This window comes from Propithecus coquereli, unplaced genomic scaffold (assembly GCF_000956105.1).
Source record: "Propithecus coquereli isolate 6110/MARCELLA unplaced genomic scaffold, Pcoq_1.0 Scaffold44, whole genome shotgun sequence".
NCBI lineage: Eukaryota > Metazoa > Chordata > Mammalia > Primates > Indriidae > Propithecus > Propithecus coquereli.
Window position 1 is genome coordinate 12,079,996 of NW_012150174.1, and position 14,543 is coordinate 12,094,538.

The 14,543-nt window shown below is 43.8% G+C and overlaps 1 protein-coding gene across 5 annotated transcripts in view; it reads right to left on the reverse strand.

Moving 5' to 3' along the window:
- Nucleotides 1-14,543, reverse strand: part of PPFIBP2 (PTPRF interacting protein, binding protein 2 (liprin beta 2)) — a 109,670-nt gene that overhangs the window by 46,848 nt on the left and 48,279 nt on the right. For 3 of the 5 annotated variants that reach the window (XM_012654399.1, XM_012654401.1, XM_012654400.1), the window contains 2 exons: nt 12,268-12,381; nt 917-1,048 (listed from right to left, as the gene is read on the reverse strand). In XM_012654399.1, the coding sequence (XP_012509853.1) occupies nt 917-1,048; nt 12,268-12,381 (246 nt within the window). Of the gene's footprint in view, nt 1-916; nt 1,049-4,780; nt 5,046-12,267; nt 12,382-14,543 lie in introns of those variants that run through there. The other 2 variants (XM_012654402.1, XM_012654403.1) reach the window with 2 other exon arrangements.

The window sequence follows — 14,543 nt, forward strand, 5'->3', positions numbered from 1 at the left end:
AAAATGCCAGGTAACTATGATAGGCACTTAACTTTCATGATTTTATTTGGAATTTACCACACAGATATCCATTTTATGGATAAAGAAATGAAACTTCAGTGAGATTAAGTAGCTAGCTTGTTGACGTTCATAGAGCCATTAAGCAGTGAGGTCGGTAAATGAGCAAGGTGTTTTTCTAAACCTAACCCATATCTTCTTCCTGCACAGCTCACGTTGCCAGGCACGAATATAAGGACCTGAAGGTAGGTAGAGGCACAGGAAGATGGTTATCTATGGTTCAAACAGACTGCCCTCTCTCAAATGAGGCCTGAGCCTAAAATACTCTAAATGTTTATTCAAAAAGGAGTCTGGCATGCTCTAGCCAATGGCGTATAAAGCCTGAGAAACAAAAAACCAAATCAGGAAATATTCTCTAAGAGAAGGCCTGCATGTAGGCTCACCCATCGAGAGAAGAGAAACACATAATCTGAGGGTTCCATCTTAGTCAGTGCAACACGCGTCAAAAGTGTCTCCAGACTCCTTGGACGTGGTGCCAATGGCCTGCTGGGGGCTGACTTCACCCCAGTATGTCGTCCTTACTTTGGTTCTCCTGAAAGACATCTTGTGTCCCTCCACATTTTGCCTGATCCTTCCCCACGACTGCTTCCCTTTCCACCCTTGTCAGCAGTTTGAGGGAGGATAAAGCCTTAGAGCCAAAACTAGGCGGTTTGGGCACTGCTGAAATGTGCAGCCACAGCAAAACCTGATAACTTGGTATTAACAGATCATTGCATCTCTAGTGTATAGATATTTTTGGCCCCCAGTGGCTGCCAGGCTTGGGGTCGACCAGATGGCCTGAGTCCACATGAGGACAGCCTCCCCAGGTCTGAGCTTAGGACAGCACAGGTCCCCCCAGAATTTGGTGCATCACACCCACCTCTGCTTTTCTCTGCTTCTCCTCCTGCTCTCTCTGCTCCTTCTCCATGCCAACCAGCTTGAGCTTCAGCTCAGACACTTCAGTCATCAGATCAAGCTTCTGCGTCTCAAGAGATGTGCGACTTAGCAGCTCCTGCAAACAAAAACAGATCTCAAAATCAGAAACCACCACGGCAACAAGGACAGCTCTAGCTTTATCTAGCACATCAGGCAACATTCTAAGTTGTGTGTTGGACAACACAGAACTGAGACTGCTGCATATGAGCCACAGGCCTTTAAGGATCGATGCGGGTTGACATGGGGCCACTCAGGGCTGGCATAGCCCCTGCCACCACCCACAATACTCTGAAAGACAATGTGAGCTACATCTCTCAAAAAACATGTTTGCCCATAGAAACCATCATTCATTATTTCCAACTAGGGAAAAATGAATGGGTACTCTCAAAGAACCAAATTTCTCCATCTTTTTAAACCAAAGCAGCAAAAAATGAGAACACTTATGTTAACAATAAATTTTTCAAAAACAAAATTTTTAGATCAGCTCCTGGCCTCAGTCTATGCTCAGCCCAGTCTTCGACACGTCTCAATGTAAGACCTCATTGCATTAAACCTAGATGGGAGTTAGAACACTAAGTAGATGCTCAAAGAGTATTTATTGAGTGATTATATCGGGATCATATTATATGAAATGGATCTTTCCTGGGCTGTATCAAAATTACAATTTGGCCACTATGGGATGTAAAAAAAAGAAGACTGTTCTTTCCTGATTGTGTGAGGACAGACCAGGGAGGTTATTGTTACTAGTCCTGCCATAACTAGGACAGTGGCAGATGACAACCAGTACTTCAGGTCCTCAACAGCAAACCTGTCATTAATAGATACACTTAACAAGCATAAACAAGGTAAAAAAAATAAACCCAAAGGTGACAGGAATTATAAAGGACCTCAAGAACCAGGAGTATTTCCCAAAGTCCAACTCATCATATTTTTCCACTGGAAAATAGCAATGTCCCATGAGGTCCAAAATCCTGGCACATTGTAGACACTGCCTACACAGGTCCCAGCAAGAAGAATATGCACAGCAACCAGGAGATCAACAGGCTAAATAACCAGAGGAAAAAGACACATCCTGCCACAGTCTGAACATTCTGTATCAGCTTGGGCAACCCAACCCCAGCACAAGCGTGGCAATCTCAACATTCTGACTCAAAAGTTCTGAGTTCACAGATTTGGAACTATCCTCAGATCATGAATAAAACTATATACGACAGAGATTTTGACTTGGAATATGTAATTCCCCAGGCCAAAGACCCCCAGTCCTTGGGGAAGGTAGGCTACAAACTCTCCATCTGCTAACCTGAAGGGATGGGTATCTAGAAGCCCAAAAGTTCAGCACAATGAGCCCCCTGAGCACTGGGCCAAGGAGGCCGGCTGACCCTGGGCCAGCCAGACTTGAAGCTGCTCACAGGGCAGAGGCAGCAGCACTGCAGGCTACTTAGTCACAAGGAGTCAGTCAGTGTGTCTAATATAATGGGGGGACTTGGATTTGTTGAGTGCTTTTACACACATCCTCTCAATAAACCCTCCCAGTGAGTTGGCAATAAATATTATTATCCTGATTTAACAGAGGAGGAAACAGGCCCAGAGAGGGTAAGTAAATTTTTTTTGGCCAAGGACACATGCCAATCAGCAGCAGAGTTAGATTTCAAACCAAGATCTGACTCCAGAACTCATTTCTGTTTAATGTAGCATACTGTTTCCCAGGAAAGAAGTCCAAGAATTTTAAGAGATATAAAAAAATGCTGAAAAAAAGCAACCAACAAATATTCAGGGAGCCCAAGAAATGTCCACTCAAATTGACAAGATTCCACTGAGCGCATATGATGTACCAGGGCCTGGTGCTGCACAGGCTATAAAGGGCCTTACGCAGTTCTTCGCTGTGTGTGGGGCACACAGAGATGCTGAGTTCTCTGGCTCTTGAGTCAGTGACTATTGTAAGATGTAATCCTCCCCGACACCACCTACGCTCTTCCACCCCCTCTTTCCTTTCCCCACTTCTCTCTCTCCTTCCACTACTTCATTCTCTCTCTCTCTCAGCCCTTCTATCTATCTGCCTTGTTCCGAAAATGATTTCAGGTAGTTTGCAAAATAGATATTTCAAGTTAAAAAATACATCATAAAAACTAAAGCAAGTGGGAAAAGAAGTTGAAACCAGAGTTACAGTCACTAGAAGACCCATACCATAAAGTTCTATAAACAGCTAGAGATAATGCATGTCTGAGCTTCCCAGCTGCCAATGCAAAGGTGAAAAGAATGAGCACACAAATCGAAGTCCATAAGATAATATCAATTTCTTTGGAGTACTGAGATATGAGAAAAATAATTCCTCCGTGAGCCTTAATTTATTTATTCAAAAAATACGTTTTTATGTTTATAGCAGCACAATTCACAATCGCAAAGATGTGGAAACAACCCAAGTGTCCATCAATACATGAGTGGATTAATAAAATGTGGTATATATATATACCATGGGGTACTATTCAGCTTTAAGAAACAATGGTGATATAGCACCTCTTGTATACTCCTGGATAGAGCTGGAACACATTCTACTAAGTGAGGTATCCCAAGAATGGAAAGACAAGCACCACATGTATTCATCATCAAATTGGTATTAACTGATCAACACATAAGTGCACATGTAAGAATAACATCTATTGGATGTTGGGCAGGGGGGAGGGGGGAGGAGGGGACGGGTATATGCATACACAAAGAGTGCAATGCTCACCACCCGAAGGATGGACATATTTGAAACTTGGACTCAGGGGGGTGGGGCAAGGGCAACATACGTAACCTAAACATCTGTACCCCCATAATATGCTGAAATAAAAAAAAATATATGTTTTTAAATACCTACCAGTTGCCAGTGACTAGGGATATAATAGTTTAAAACATAGTCCCTGTTGAGTACTCGAGCATCTGAAGGTGATAAACATGAAGTTTTGTCTATTGATCAGCATTTAAGATTCTGCTTTGGTGGGATTCAAGAAAGTATCATAATAGACCTCTTTTGAAAGCTAAGAGTTTACTCTACTTCCGTCATTGCCAAAATCCTTCTAGCTGTTTTAACTACCAGGTTGTAATTAGTCATACCAGTGTTCCAGCTGATGAGGATAATATTTTAATTGGTTCCAATAGCCATTCCAATTTGTGATGCCAGTGTTTGAATTGGCCACACTCGCATTCCAAGTGGACATTCACAATAGGACACACTAAAGTTTTAATTAGAAACCTGAGGTTGGTTAACTTCATATAATTCACCAATAATAAAACTTTTATGTACTCCCGTTAGCATATGCTTACACTTTTCATGATCATCTCCCCCTTGTCCTTGTCATTAATAATTACTGTTCTAGTCCCTGAACTAAAAAATCAGCCTTCAAAAAACTTATCCCAATCCATCTCTACCTCCCCATCTCCAGACCCAGCAAGGGCCCAGCCCTATTACATACTGTAATCTCTAAAATGCGTATCTTATTAGGAGTTAACTACCCTACATCCTCAATTGCTCCATCTACTTCCAATGAAAACTGAATCTCGGCTTTTGAACAATTTGACATATTCTTCCCAGTCACCTCAAGTGGAGACCACTTTTCTTCCACCAAGCCAACCTACAGAGAGCACCTTTCTCTCTGTTTCAGGACTGCTTCCAGACTGTGATTTGTCCCCATCGATCATCCACGTCTACCCTCCTATTCTAAGGCAGCACTATTCAGTGATATCACGTTATCCCCAAATACTCGGAACCAATACAGCCTCCCATTTCCCTTGAGTCTTTCATCTTTTGATCAACAGCTTTTCTACCTACTTGAGGTGCATTCCGTCTCCTCAGTAGCTTTAACATCCTTGTTAATGACTCTTCCGCTCAGTATGCACTCTGGCTTCAGCTCCAATAAGCTTTGCTTCCACTTCATTTCAGGTTCTCAGCAGCATGGCCACAACTTGGCCCTCCGCTTTATCCAGAATGTGTTTGCTTTGCTTCCAAAATCTTCAGCTCTGAAATTCTCTCCTCTGACCACAATCATCTGACCTTTCATCTGTCCCACTTGCTCACTCAACCTCTAATTTCTTCTTCTGTGACTACTAGTTACTTAATAACTCCCTATTTTCCTGGTTTATCAACTTCCTTTAAGCAGTATTTGTTTCCTTATCCACTCTATACCTTGAGGTTAATCGTTTCAATTGTACTCATATCTACACCAGAAAATCCTTCATCCAAACTCATCCCTGCCTCCAGACCTGATGTGCATGTCTTAATCAGAGCCCCTGCCCACGCCAAAGCTCATATAGTCTTTTGTCTGTGTTTCCACTCTCCATAGCCTGAGAATTGCTAGTAAAAGTCACTTAATCATGCCAACTCGTTGCAGTACAAATTTACGTTATCTCATTACAGCTGATCTTCCAACAGTGCATGGCCAAACTTGTATTTACCTCCAGCTGATTCCATCTAGGGATTGTTTCAAATCTTTTCTAGTCTCCTCACGCCCTAAACTCCCACCCTGTCCTGACCCCCTCTTCTCCTCAAATAACCTCTCCTCATATTTACTGAAAAGATTTAAAAAATCACCCAATAATTCATTAAACTTGAGTTCTATTTCAAAGCTTCCCAGAATCATCTCATTCATCTCTCTTAAATCCCTGGTCTTAGAGAAAACAAGCCCTCAGCTCCTTTCCAAGGCTAATCTGCCACAATTGTATACTGGCATCTTCTCTGTTAACTTCTTTCACCTTTAAGAACCGTTCCCTAGTGCAGTAAGTTTCCAGGTTGCACATAAAAGTATGCTTCAAAAGATAAAATGCTTTCAGAATTCATTCCTGAATCACCCCATTTGACTGACCTTCTCGTTTCTGGCCATTTCTCAGTCTCCAGACTCTTTACACATCCTCACACAACTTGATGAACCTTAAGGTTACTTCCTGGTTAGCCAGGAGACTTTGGCTTTGTTCTCTGAGTTCTGGTCCTGTTTCTCCCTTTAGCTGGTAACTCAGAATGACTCCCACTCACATGGTCCCAGACTCTCCCTCACCTCTGCACTGCCTCTGAGGAAGTTCCCACCAAGCTCTGTGCTACTCTAGGGGAGCACCATCAATCACCCACTCGGACAGGCATTTAATCTCTCCCTCACCATCAGCTTCCATTCCTCAGGCTATAAACATGATCAAATTTCTAACATTCTAAAGAAACTTCCTTCTTGACCCTGCCTTCTCCTCAGTCTACCACTATCAACCCCCATGTCCTCTTGCTGGGCAAGTGCACGTGTGTGTGTGTGTGTGTGTGTGTGTAAGTCTGTCTCTGTCTCTCTCTCTCCGTCCCCCTCCACAGCCAAGCTCTTGAGAGAATAACCCAGCCCTGCTGCCTCATCTTCCCGTCACTCCTCAACAAGACTTCTGCTCGCCTGCAACCCAGCTTCTGCCTTCACCAAGTGGGGCACAGAATAGTTCTGGTTCTGGGGACCGATGTCCAAACTTTGAGATGCAACTTATACTTCTTAGCTCTTAACTGACTCACCCCACATCCACTCAGTGTAAGCTACTCCTTGCCACCCCATCGCCTTGTTCTATGTTTTCACGATCTTTCTTTTTTCTTCTCCATCTCCTCTGCTGGCTGTTTGTATTCTGTCTAGCCTGTAAGGAAAACATTCTTGGATCCCTAGCTCTCATCCCCAAGACTGGAGTCAGCTCTGGATCCAGACTACTTACTTGTCTGGCCAGAAAGGTCGCCCCCTGCTGGAGGCCTCCAGACCTTCAGGGCAGGACCCTGCAGGGCGTCTCCTGGAGGCGGGCAGCCACCACAGTGTGTCTGGAATGGGGTGAGGATAAGGGGCAAAGGTTTCCCAGGCAGCATTCTGCTTCTGCTCCCAACTGTGTCAAGGGTGCCAGCACGAGGGGAGGGAGGTAGTATGGGAGGAGTGTGGTTTGTTTTACTTACTGTGAAAGGGGATGAAAGTGGGTGATGAAGTTTTAGGAAAAAACCAGTGGACGAAATTACCACTCACCCCTCTCACTTCACCACTACCTCTAACCTCTTCCAGAAAGACAAATACTCCTCCTGTCTCAGAGATGAAAGAAAGTTTACATCGCAGAGGAACGGGTCATTTCCGTTTTCTAAAGCTCAGGTTCTGACTGGAGCTGATAAAAAGAATTTGCCTTTCAACTTACTCTCTCCTTAAAGGACCACATCTTGAAGCAATTATCTCCATCTTTAAGTGTGGAATATGACCCCAGGAGTGACTGACCAATGACAGAGGGCTGCAGCCAGACTGGCAACCTGAAACCAGAATGAAAGAACAGGCCAGGCCATGGAAAGGCATGAAAGGAAAAATCAGTCTCTTTGGCCTTTGAAATAAAAGGCCAGGCCTTGCAGCGAAGCCTCTTTCATGAGTAACACTGTGCAGAGAAAAGATACTCGTAGTCTACATGAGTTTGATTCCAGACTCAGTCCCCACTAACTAAATCATCTCTCTGAACCTCACCCGTATTTGTAAAAAGGTGTTAAAGTATCTGCTCCACAATGTGGTCTGGAGATCCAACATCAAATGAGATAAACTTTAAAGAAACTAGTTATTTCTGCCTCATAAATCCCCCACAGGGGGTTTAAGGGAATATTTGGAAAATTCCTGTTTTCTTCACTCATGACTCAGTGTCTCGCCTCTCCAGACAGATTTGGGCTCCCACAGGATCATATACACAACTATGTTTAATATTCTTTCTGAGACAGAAATACCTCCTTAAAGGTTCTCCTGGAAACTTTATCAACCAGGTACTAGACCTATGTCTTGGGCCCATCATCCCCTGGCTCAGTGTCTTGACTTACACTGGCCATTTGTGTTATATTTCACGTTTAACAAAACTAGAATAGCTTTACAACTCTAAAAAGGCAAGAGCTGGGCAATACAGAGTCCATATTGTCATCCCCATCTTCTACAGGTAAAAAAACAGGCTGACTTTCCCAGATCAACAGCAAATGGTAACTCTGCAGACAGACACATCCACAGACTCGCACTCTGACATCTGTCCCTCTCCAGCGTCCCCTGAAAGGCAGCCAGCACAGTGGAGCACCTAAACCCCAAAGCTCTGGGTCAGGTGGGAGGATGGAAGCAGAGGCTGTTGTCTCCAAAGTTTTCCAAAAGTAGGGTTGTGTCCTCACAAGGAGGTCTGCGTCCTTTCTTCCTCCCTACTTCCTCCCTCCTGTTTTCCTTTTGACATCGAACATCATTTCTGCTCTTGATGTTTATTACACCTGCAGATGACCAGTCTCTAGAAAATACTCCATTTGGCTGTCAGCTCAGTGCAAAACCTCGTATCCACTGAGAAGTACCAGCTTCTTCCCTGAGATCACCCCTCTCTAGAGAAGGGTCTATGATCAGGGGCAGAGGAGCTTGGGCAGGAAGATACTGGACCCTAGAGAGCCCACAGAGGCCACTTTAAAATAAGCCACCAGAGACCTCAAATATACTGGCAGACCAAGGGGAAGCTTCCCTATGATACAGAAATTTCTGAGCCAGTCACAACAAGGTCGCTGGTCCATGCCTGAACTCCTGGGGTACAATTCTGGGCACTGGGTTATGATAGCCTCTATGTGCAGCTGGGTAACACCATGACTTGTTTAAGGACCAGAGAGGCAGGGCCCAGCACTCTCAGCTCTATACCCTGGCTCAGACTACCTCAGACCATGAAAACTGACTCAGGTTGTTTCCCCTTAAAGATCCATTTGAGATATGCCTCTTCTTAATGGGGAAGGTTTCCTGGGCAATCCAGACATGCCCAATGAGTCCAAGACCATATCTGAGTATGTGCTTCCATAGGCAGTCCTGAGAGATGCTCGTTGGTGTCCCCTCCCCACCCCGCACCCTGCAGAGGGCTACAGACAAGAACTATTATGTTGCCCTCAAATGTGTTGACAATCTAGGTTCTGCTTGGGTGGACCTAACCCTGCGCTGATTCTGTTTGGTTCTGGTTTGCCTGTCTGCCCCAAGAGAGGTCCTCATGCTCTCTCTTTCTGGAGGCTGGATGAAGTCATGTGTGGAGAAAAACAGATGGGAGCTGGGAGAGCAGCACTAAGCAGGGATGGGGCCAGGCCAGGCTGAGGGGTCCATGGCTTATAAGTTGGATGAAGAACTCACTCGTCCCCCTTGGGCTCCTAGAGGGAGGCTAACATTAGTCAGGAGAATGGCCGTGGGGAGAGACAACTCAGTACTTAGAGCCTATCTAAGCACAGGGCTTAGGCTATGCTCACTGGATTTGGGTTTCCTTAAGTCCTCCTCCTGCTATTCCAGCTAGCAGAGGGGGCAAAATATAGAGCAGAGACTCCAGACTGGAGGTCTGCAGGTCAGGCTTGACCTATAGGTATGTATTGTATCATTCATGCAGCATTTTTAAAATTTAAATAAGCTGTCAATATTTTAAAAATAGACATATTTAAATCTTTAAATTTGGATTTCCAGCTTCTTGTGGAAATGAGAATATCTAGCATTACCAGGCCTACCTACATGGGCAATCAACTGGAGGTGAGTAGCAGCTGCAGTAGCAGCCAGGGTGGATTCAGTGCTCACGGTGGGGTGATCGGGAGCAGCACACCCAGGGGAAACACCTCGTCCACGGGCAGTCAGAAGGCCCTGTGCTAAGACAGTGAAAGGATCTCCTTCAGCCTCCCAAGGCTATTGAGCAGGAGGACAGGCTTGGCTCAGGGCAGGCATGGTCTCTGAGGCTGACAGAGAGAGGCAATTGCTTGCCTCCATTCTCCGCCTCCAGGCCATGAGTCATTCTTGCTCCCATCAGCAGAAGCCAAGAGCCCTACAGCCCAGGATATCTCAGGCAAACCCGGCAAGTGTTTGCCTGCCCCCAGTTCGCAGGACACATACGCACTCCAAGCTGTAGATGGCATTGCATAAGCACTGTGGTGTGACAACCAAGTGCCTTTACAGACAGCATCAAGCAGATTTCAGGAGAGCGGCAGCATGTGCGGCCGAACATTCATTCGGCTTGGGATTTGGAGCTGGGAACTCAAAGATTTCAAGTTCTGGTACCACCAAGCCCAGCAAACACATGAGTGGGAGCTGAGGCTCAAATGCATCCTATGACCTGAACTCACAATGTGTCAAGACGGGAATATTCCACACTCTTATCGCTTTACCCGTGAAAGACTGAGAACACAGTGAAAGCTTATGGGCATAAAAAGAACTTGATCAAGTTCAGAAGACCTTTGAAACCCAGAAGTGGCAAATAAAGAGCTACCATACTCTAATATATACAGGTCTAGACATCCACCTCTGTGGCACGTGGTACATGGTACCACAAGCCTCATACCACACTGGTAGCACCCAAGAAAGAGGATTTAGAACAAACAGGATATAAAGGGTAATTGAGGTTAAGACTTTTTAAAAAGTCTAAAATGCCATCCATGGGATAATGCTCACAGCCTCTCCCTGGGTGGTGCTGGGCACCAACATCTCCTTGACACAGACGCTGACAATGCAGCAGAAACACTGCCATGGAGAGGCGTGTAGAGCGGGCCCAGGGGAGAGGCCGGGGCGGGCTTCAGATGACTCAGGCACTACAATGCAGCCATTCTCTGACCTCTCATTATGTGGTTACTGGCCAGTGACTACCTTCCTGAAACATCAACCTTCTGACATTTTTCTGACATGTTCCCTTCCACATTCAAATTTTCTTGGTCTCTCTCTGGACTGTTTACAACACTCCATCACCTTCCTCCCTTACCCTTCCCACCTCAAAACGACACCTTGTGCGGACTTGAAAATACAGTCGAGTGGGTTACGTTATGCACCTTTTATGAAAATGCTTTCCTGCCATTTGAGATTTTTTTCTATCAGGCTAACTTCTTTCCTGTGTCTTCAAAAGATCCAACTCGAAAGGGAAAAAAAAAAAAAAAGACTCAACTGCTACTGCTACTCAGATTTTCAGAGAATGTTATGAGTAAGAGAAATGGCACATAATCTAAATAGGAAATCAAATGGAGCCAACAACATAGTAACTTATTAATCAGCAATGCAATGATAACAAACAGCTCCTGAGCTGCTGGAACTAGTTTTTATGAAGACATATGTGTAAAAATACTTTGTAAAAAAGTTCTTCAAATGCACTCAAACAAAACAAACACCAGAGCTAAGATGTTTATCCTAAGACTAAAAGTAAAATGCAAAGCCTGTGTTCATTACTATACTGTCAAGAAACAATCTAACTCTTATGCTGATCATGACAATAAAAAAAAAAATGCCAGTACTCTGGGAGAAAGATTATAAGCAGTCATCTATTTGAATCCACTTATTTCAAGGGACTAATTTTCATTCTTTAAATAATTGGTGAGCATCTTTCATGTGCTGAGGGCTATACCGGGAACTCACAAGGCATATATACACACACACAAATTCTAGTCATAGTTTAATTTTCAAAATAACTTAAAATGTGAAAACAATTTAAATTAGGAAAGTCTATTAATTAGATATGTCATATCAATAGATTTTATTTAAAAATCTAATTAGCTTCTCAACAAATTCTGAAAAGACCCCTTCCTAAACATTGTAGCTCATTACTTGTAATACAGTGAAACTATTCAGGGGTAAAAGAATGATTAAGTCAATTATGATACTTGGCCAAAATAATCTAAGTGATAGTAAAGATGACTACAGAGCAAAACTTAAAAATGAAAAAAAAGTCACTATATGACATCAAGCATACAAAATCTGAGGACTAAATTGCACTTTTGGTATGACAATGGCTTTGTAAATTATATGTAAACACAACAACAAGGACCAAAAGGAAATAAGGAGAAGACATTATTTGAATGGTAGGGGAGCAGCTAAATAATTTGTTTTTTCATTTTGATGTCTATTAAATGAAAATATTATTTATGTAATAACTTTTATCAAAGAAAACTACACAGAGCAGGCGGGTGCAGAGCAAGATGGGAGAGGGGGCACAGAATAAACCGAGAACTGACTTTCCAAAGCCCCAGATGCCAGGCAGTCAAACTGTGGTTCCTGTGACAAGAGGAGAGCTCTCTGGCCATATCAGGCCTGGAGAAAGTGCTGCCTGGGAATCTGTCTAACCAGCTCAACAGGTTCTCAGGCCAGCCCTTCTCCGCCCTACCCCCTCTGCCATTCTCAGTGTGCAGGCTGGTTTCACCTGCTGTATAAACATTATGCACTGAGCGGCCAAGCCCACCTCCAGGCAGAATGGGAAAGTAAGCAGTGAGAGCTGTAGCCTGGGCACACAAAGGGACTTCAGCACATGAGCTGCTCCAGAACCCCAGGGCCTTCAGCCCCACCGCCTTACCTGTTGAAGCATCTCCTCAGCAGCATTGAGTTTCACCTGGTGTCCTTCCAGACACACTTCCAGGTCCCGAATCTTCTCTCCTTGGGCTTCCACTTGATCTGTGAGGACACTCACCTGTTTCAGAAAATAAAGCAGTGGTACAGGGGCAAGAAAGTCTCCCCACCATAGGTGAGCCAGGAACCCCCACCACTGACTCTTCCATGAGGGGAATAGCTTTACTTTTTGCTGAGCAGTAGGTGGAGGAAGTGTCCTGGTCAAGGGCAGCTCCAGTGAGAGTCTTACCTTTCCAGGGAGTCTCGGCCCCTGCCTGAATGACATGCGTCACGTTTCCTGCTCTTGACAGACTCAAGAGAAAAACACTCAGCAGTCACAAGAGCTGCCTCTGGGCTGGACTCCTGCTCCTTATGTCTCCTGTAGGACAGCCCCTACCTTAAGGCATATCTCAGCTGGCTTGCCCAGGCTTCTGCCACCTCATGGGGAAGAGCGATGCAAACTTCCATGGAAACTAGCCAATGACCTTACCTCTCTTATAAGGGTGTGAGGCCTGCTCACCTATCAGGTGAGGCTTTTGAAGCAATTAAGGAATGTGGGATGTAAAGGGCATGTATTAGCATTGACAAAACTTGGCTCCAAAAAGGTTTTTGTGCTTCACAGGCCAAAACATGACTCTAAATCATAAATATAGAGAAGCCACATTGTATATACAATGGTGGGGAAAAAAAATTCATCTTTTTGAAGAACCCTGAGAATCTCTATTGAAAAAATATTAATTATCAGTAATAAAAACTCATTTACAATGCATCATTTAAACCAATTAAATTATGCCCTAAATGCATACTAAGGATGGTTTTCATAGCCTTCTCTATTAATAAACTGCCCCAGGATCCTTTTCCTTTACTAAGAGATGGCTCAAAGCAGGAAGATAAAGGAATGAGTGGCCTCCCCAAAGTAAAGAAATCAACGGTTGGTAAATTGAGATGCCTTAGACCCTTTAGCTTAGAGTCATTGCCGTTTACATATAGATTATCCTAACTTATTTCTCAGTCTGTAATGGAATGACAGATAGAACATGAAAGAGTTAATGTGAATTCACTTACGAATGTTTAAATAAACCTTATGAATTATAAAGTTCCTGTTTAAAAAGGAACGAATCTAAATTAATATAGCTACGTTTTTGCGATCATAAAAGTAGAAAGAACCTAGAATGTGACCTTTGTTCAATAAAAACAAATATTTTTGAGCCCTTACTACATGCTGGGGATAATTTCAGGCACTGGGGATACAGAAGTGGAAAAACAAAACAAAACAAAAACAGATAGCAATCCTTGCCTTAAAGAGTTACATTATAATGAAGTTATAAAAGATTTTGGTTTTGTTTTTAACTAATCCTGGAAACAAAGTATTTTGTTACATGTGATTTGCCTCATTCTTCTACAAGTAGACCCAGGAAAGGAAAATATTCTGGGTTAAGATCTCCAATTAATTCAGTCTGCCTGAGCAGCTGTGTGAAGGAAGCAAGAGGCTTTATCCTGCTGAGGATCTGTCTAACCAGCTACATGAGTCCACTAAGGAACAGGAGTGATCACATAAGAGCAACTCCTAGCATCTGCCCATAAGCTCCTGTCGGAATAAAAACTGCTGGGGGTCGACTTCTGACTTTACTGGCAAGTAACTTCCCAGTTGTGTTAGGATTATTTAAATGGGGATTATTCAAGAATTCAGAATTTTAAGAAACCATGAATGTAAAAGAGACCATTATTACACAGGACTTCTTTATTAAATTGTAATCCTCTCTAAATGAGCATGTGCTCTTTCAACCATGAGGGTCCTGGTTCAAACGTTTACAATTTCATATGTTTGCTGCAAAATTCTAACTAACTTGGATACTCTTTCATTAATCATGTCACTGGGATGGAGTTTCAAATTACATATCCCTTAAACATCTGCTCTACAATGTGCTATACAATCTGGCCCCTGCCACTTCTCTGAAGGCGGCTCCCACCACCCGTCCTCCCAGGCACCAACTCCAGCCACAAGGGCCCTTGCTGTCCTTCCCACATACCAGGCACAGTCTTGCCTCAGTGTGTGGGCTGGACTGACCACCTCCTCCACCTGGAATGCACTTCTTCAGGTATCTGCAAGCTCCCTCCCTGGCTCCCTCCTACCAGGGAGATCTTCCCTCTCTACACAATCCTCATTCTGCTTTATTTTTTTCCCATGGTACTTATCACTGCCTGAGATATTTTATGTATTGGTTTATTGTTCTGTCTCTCACA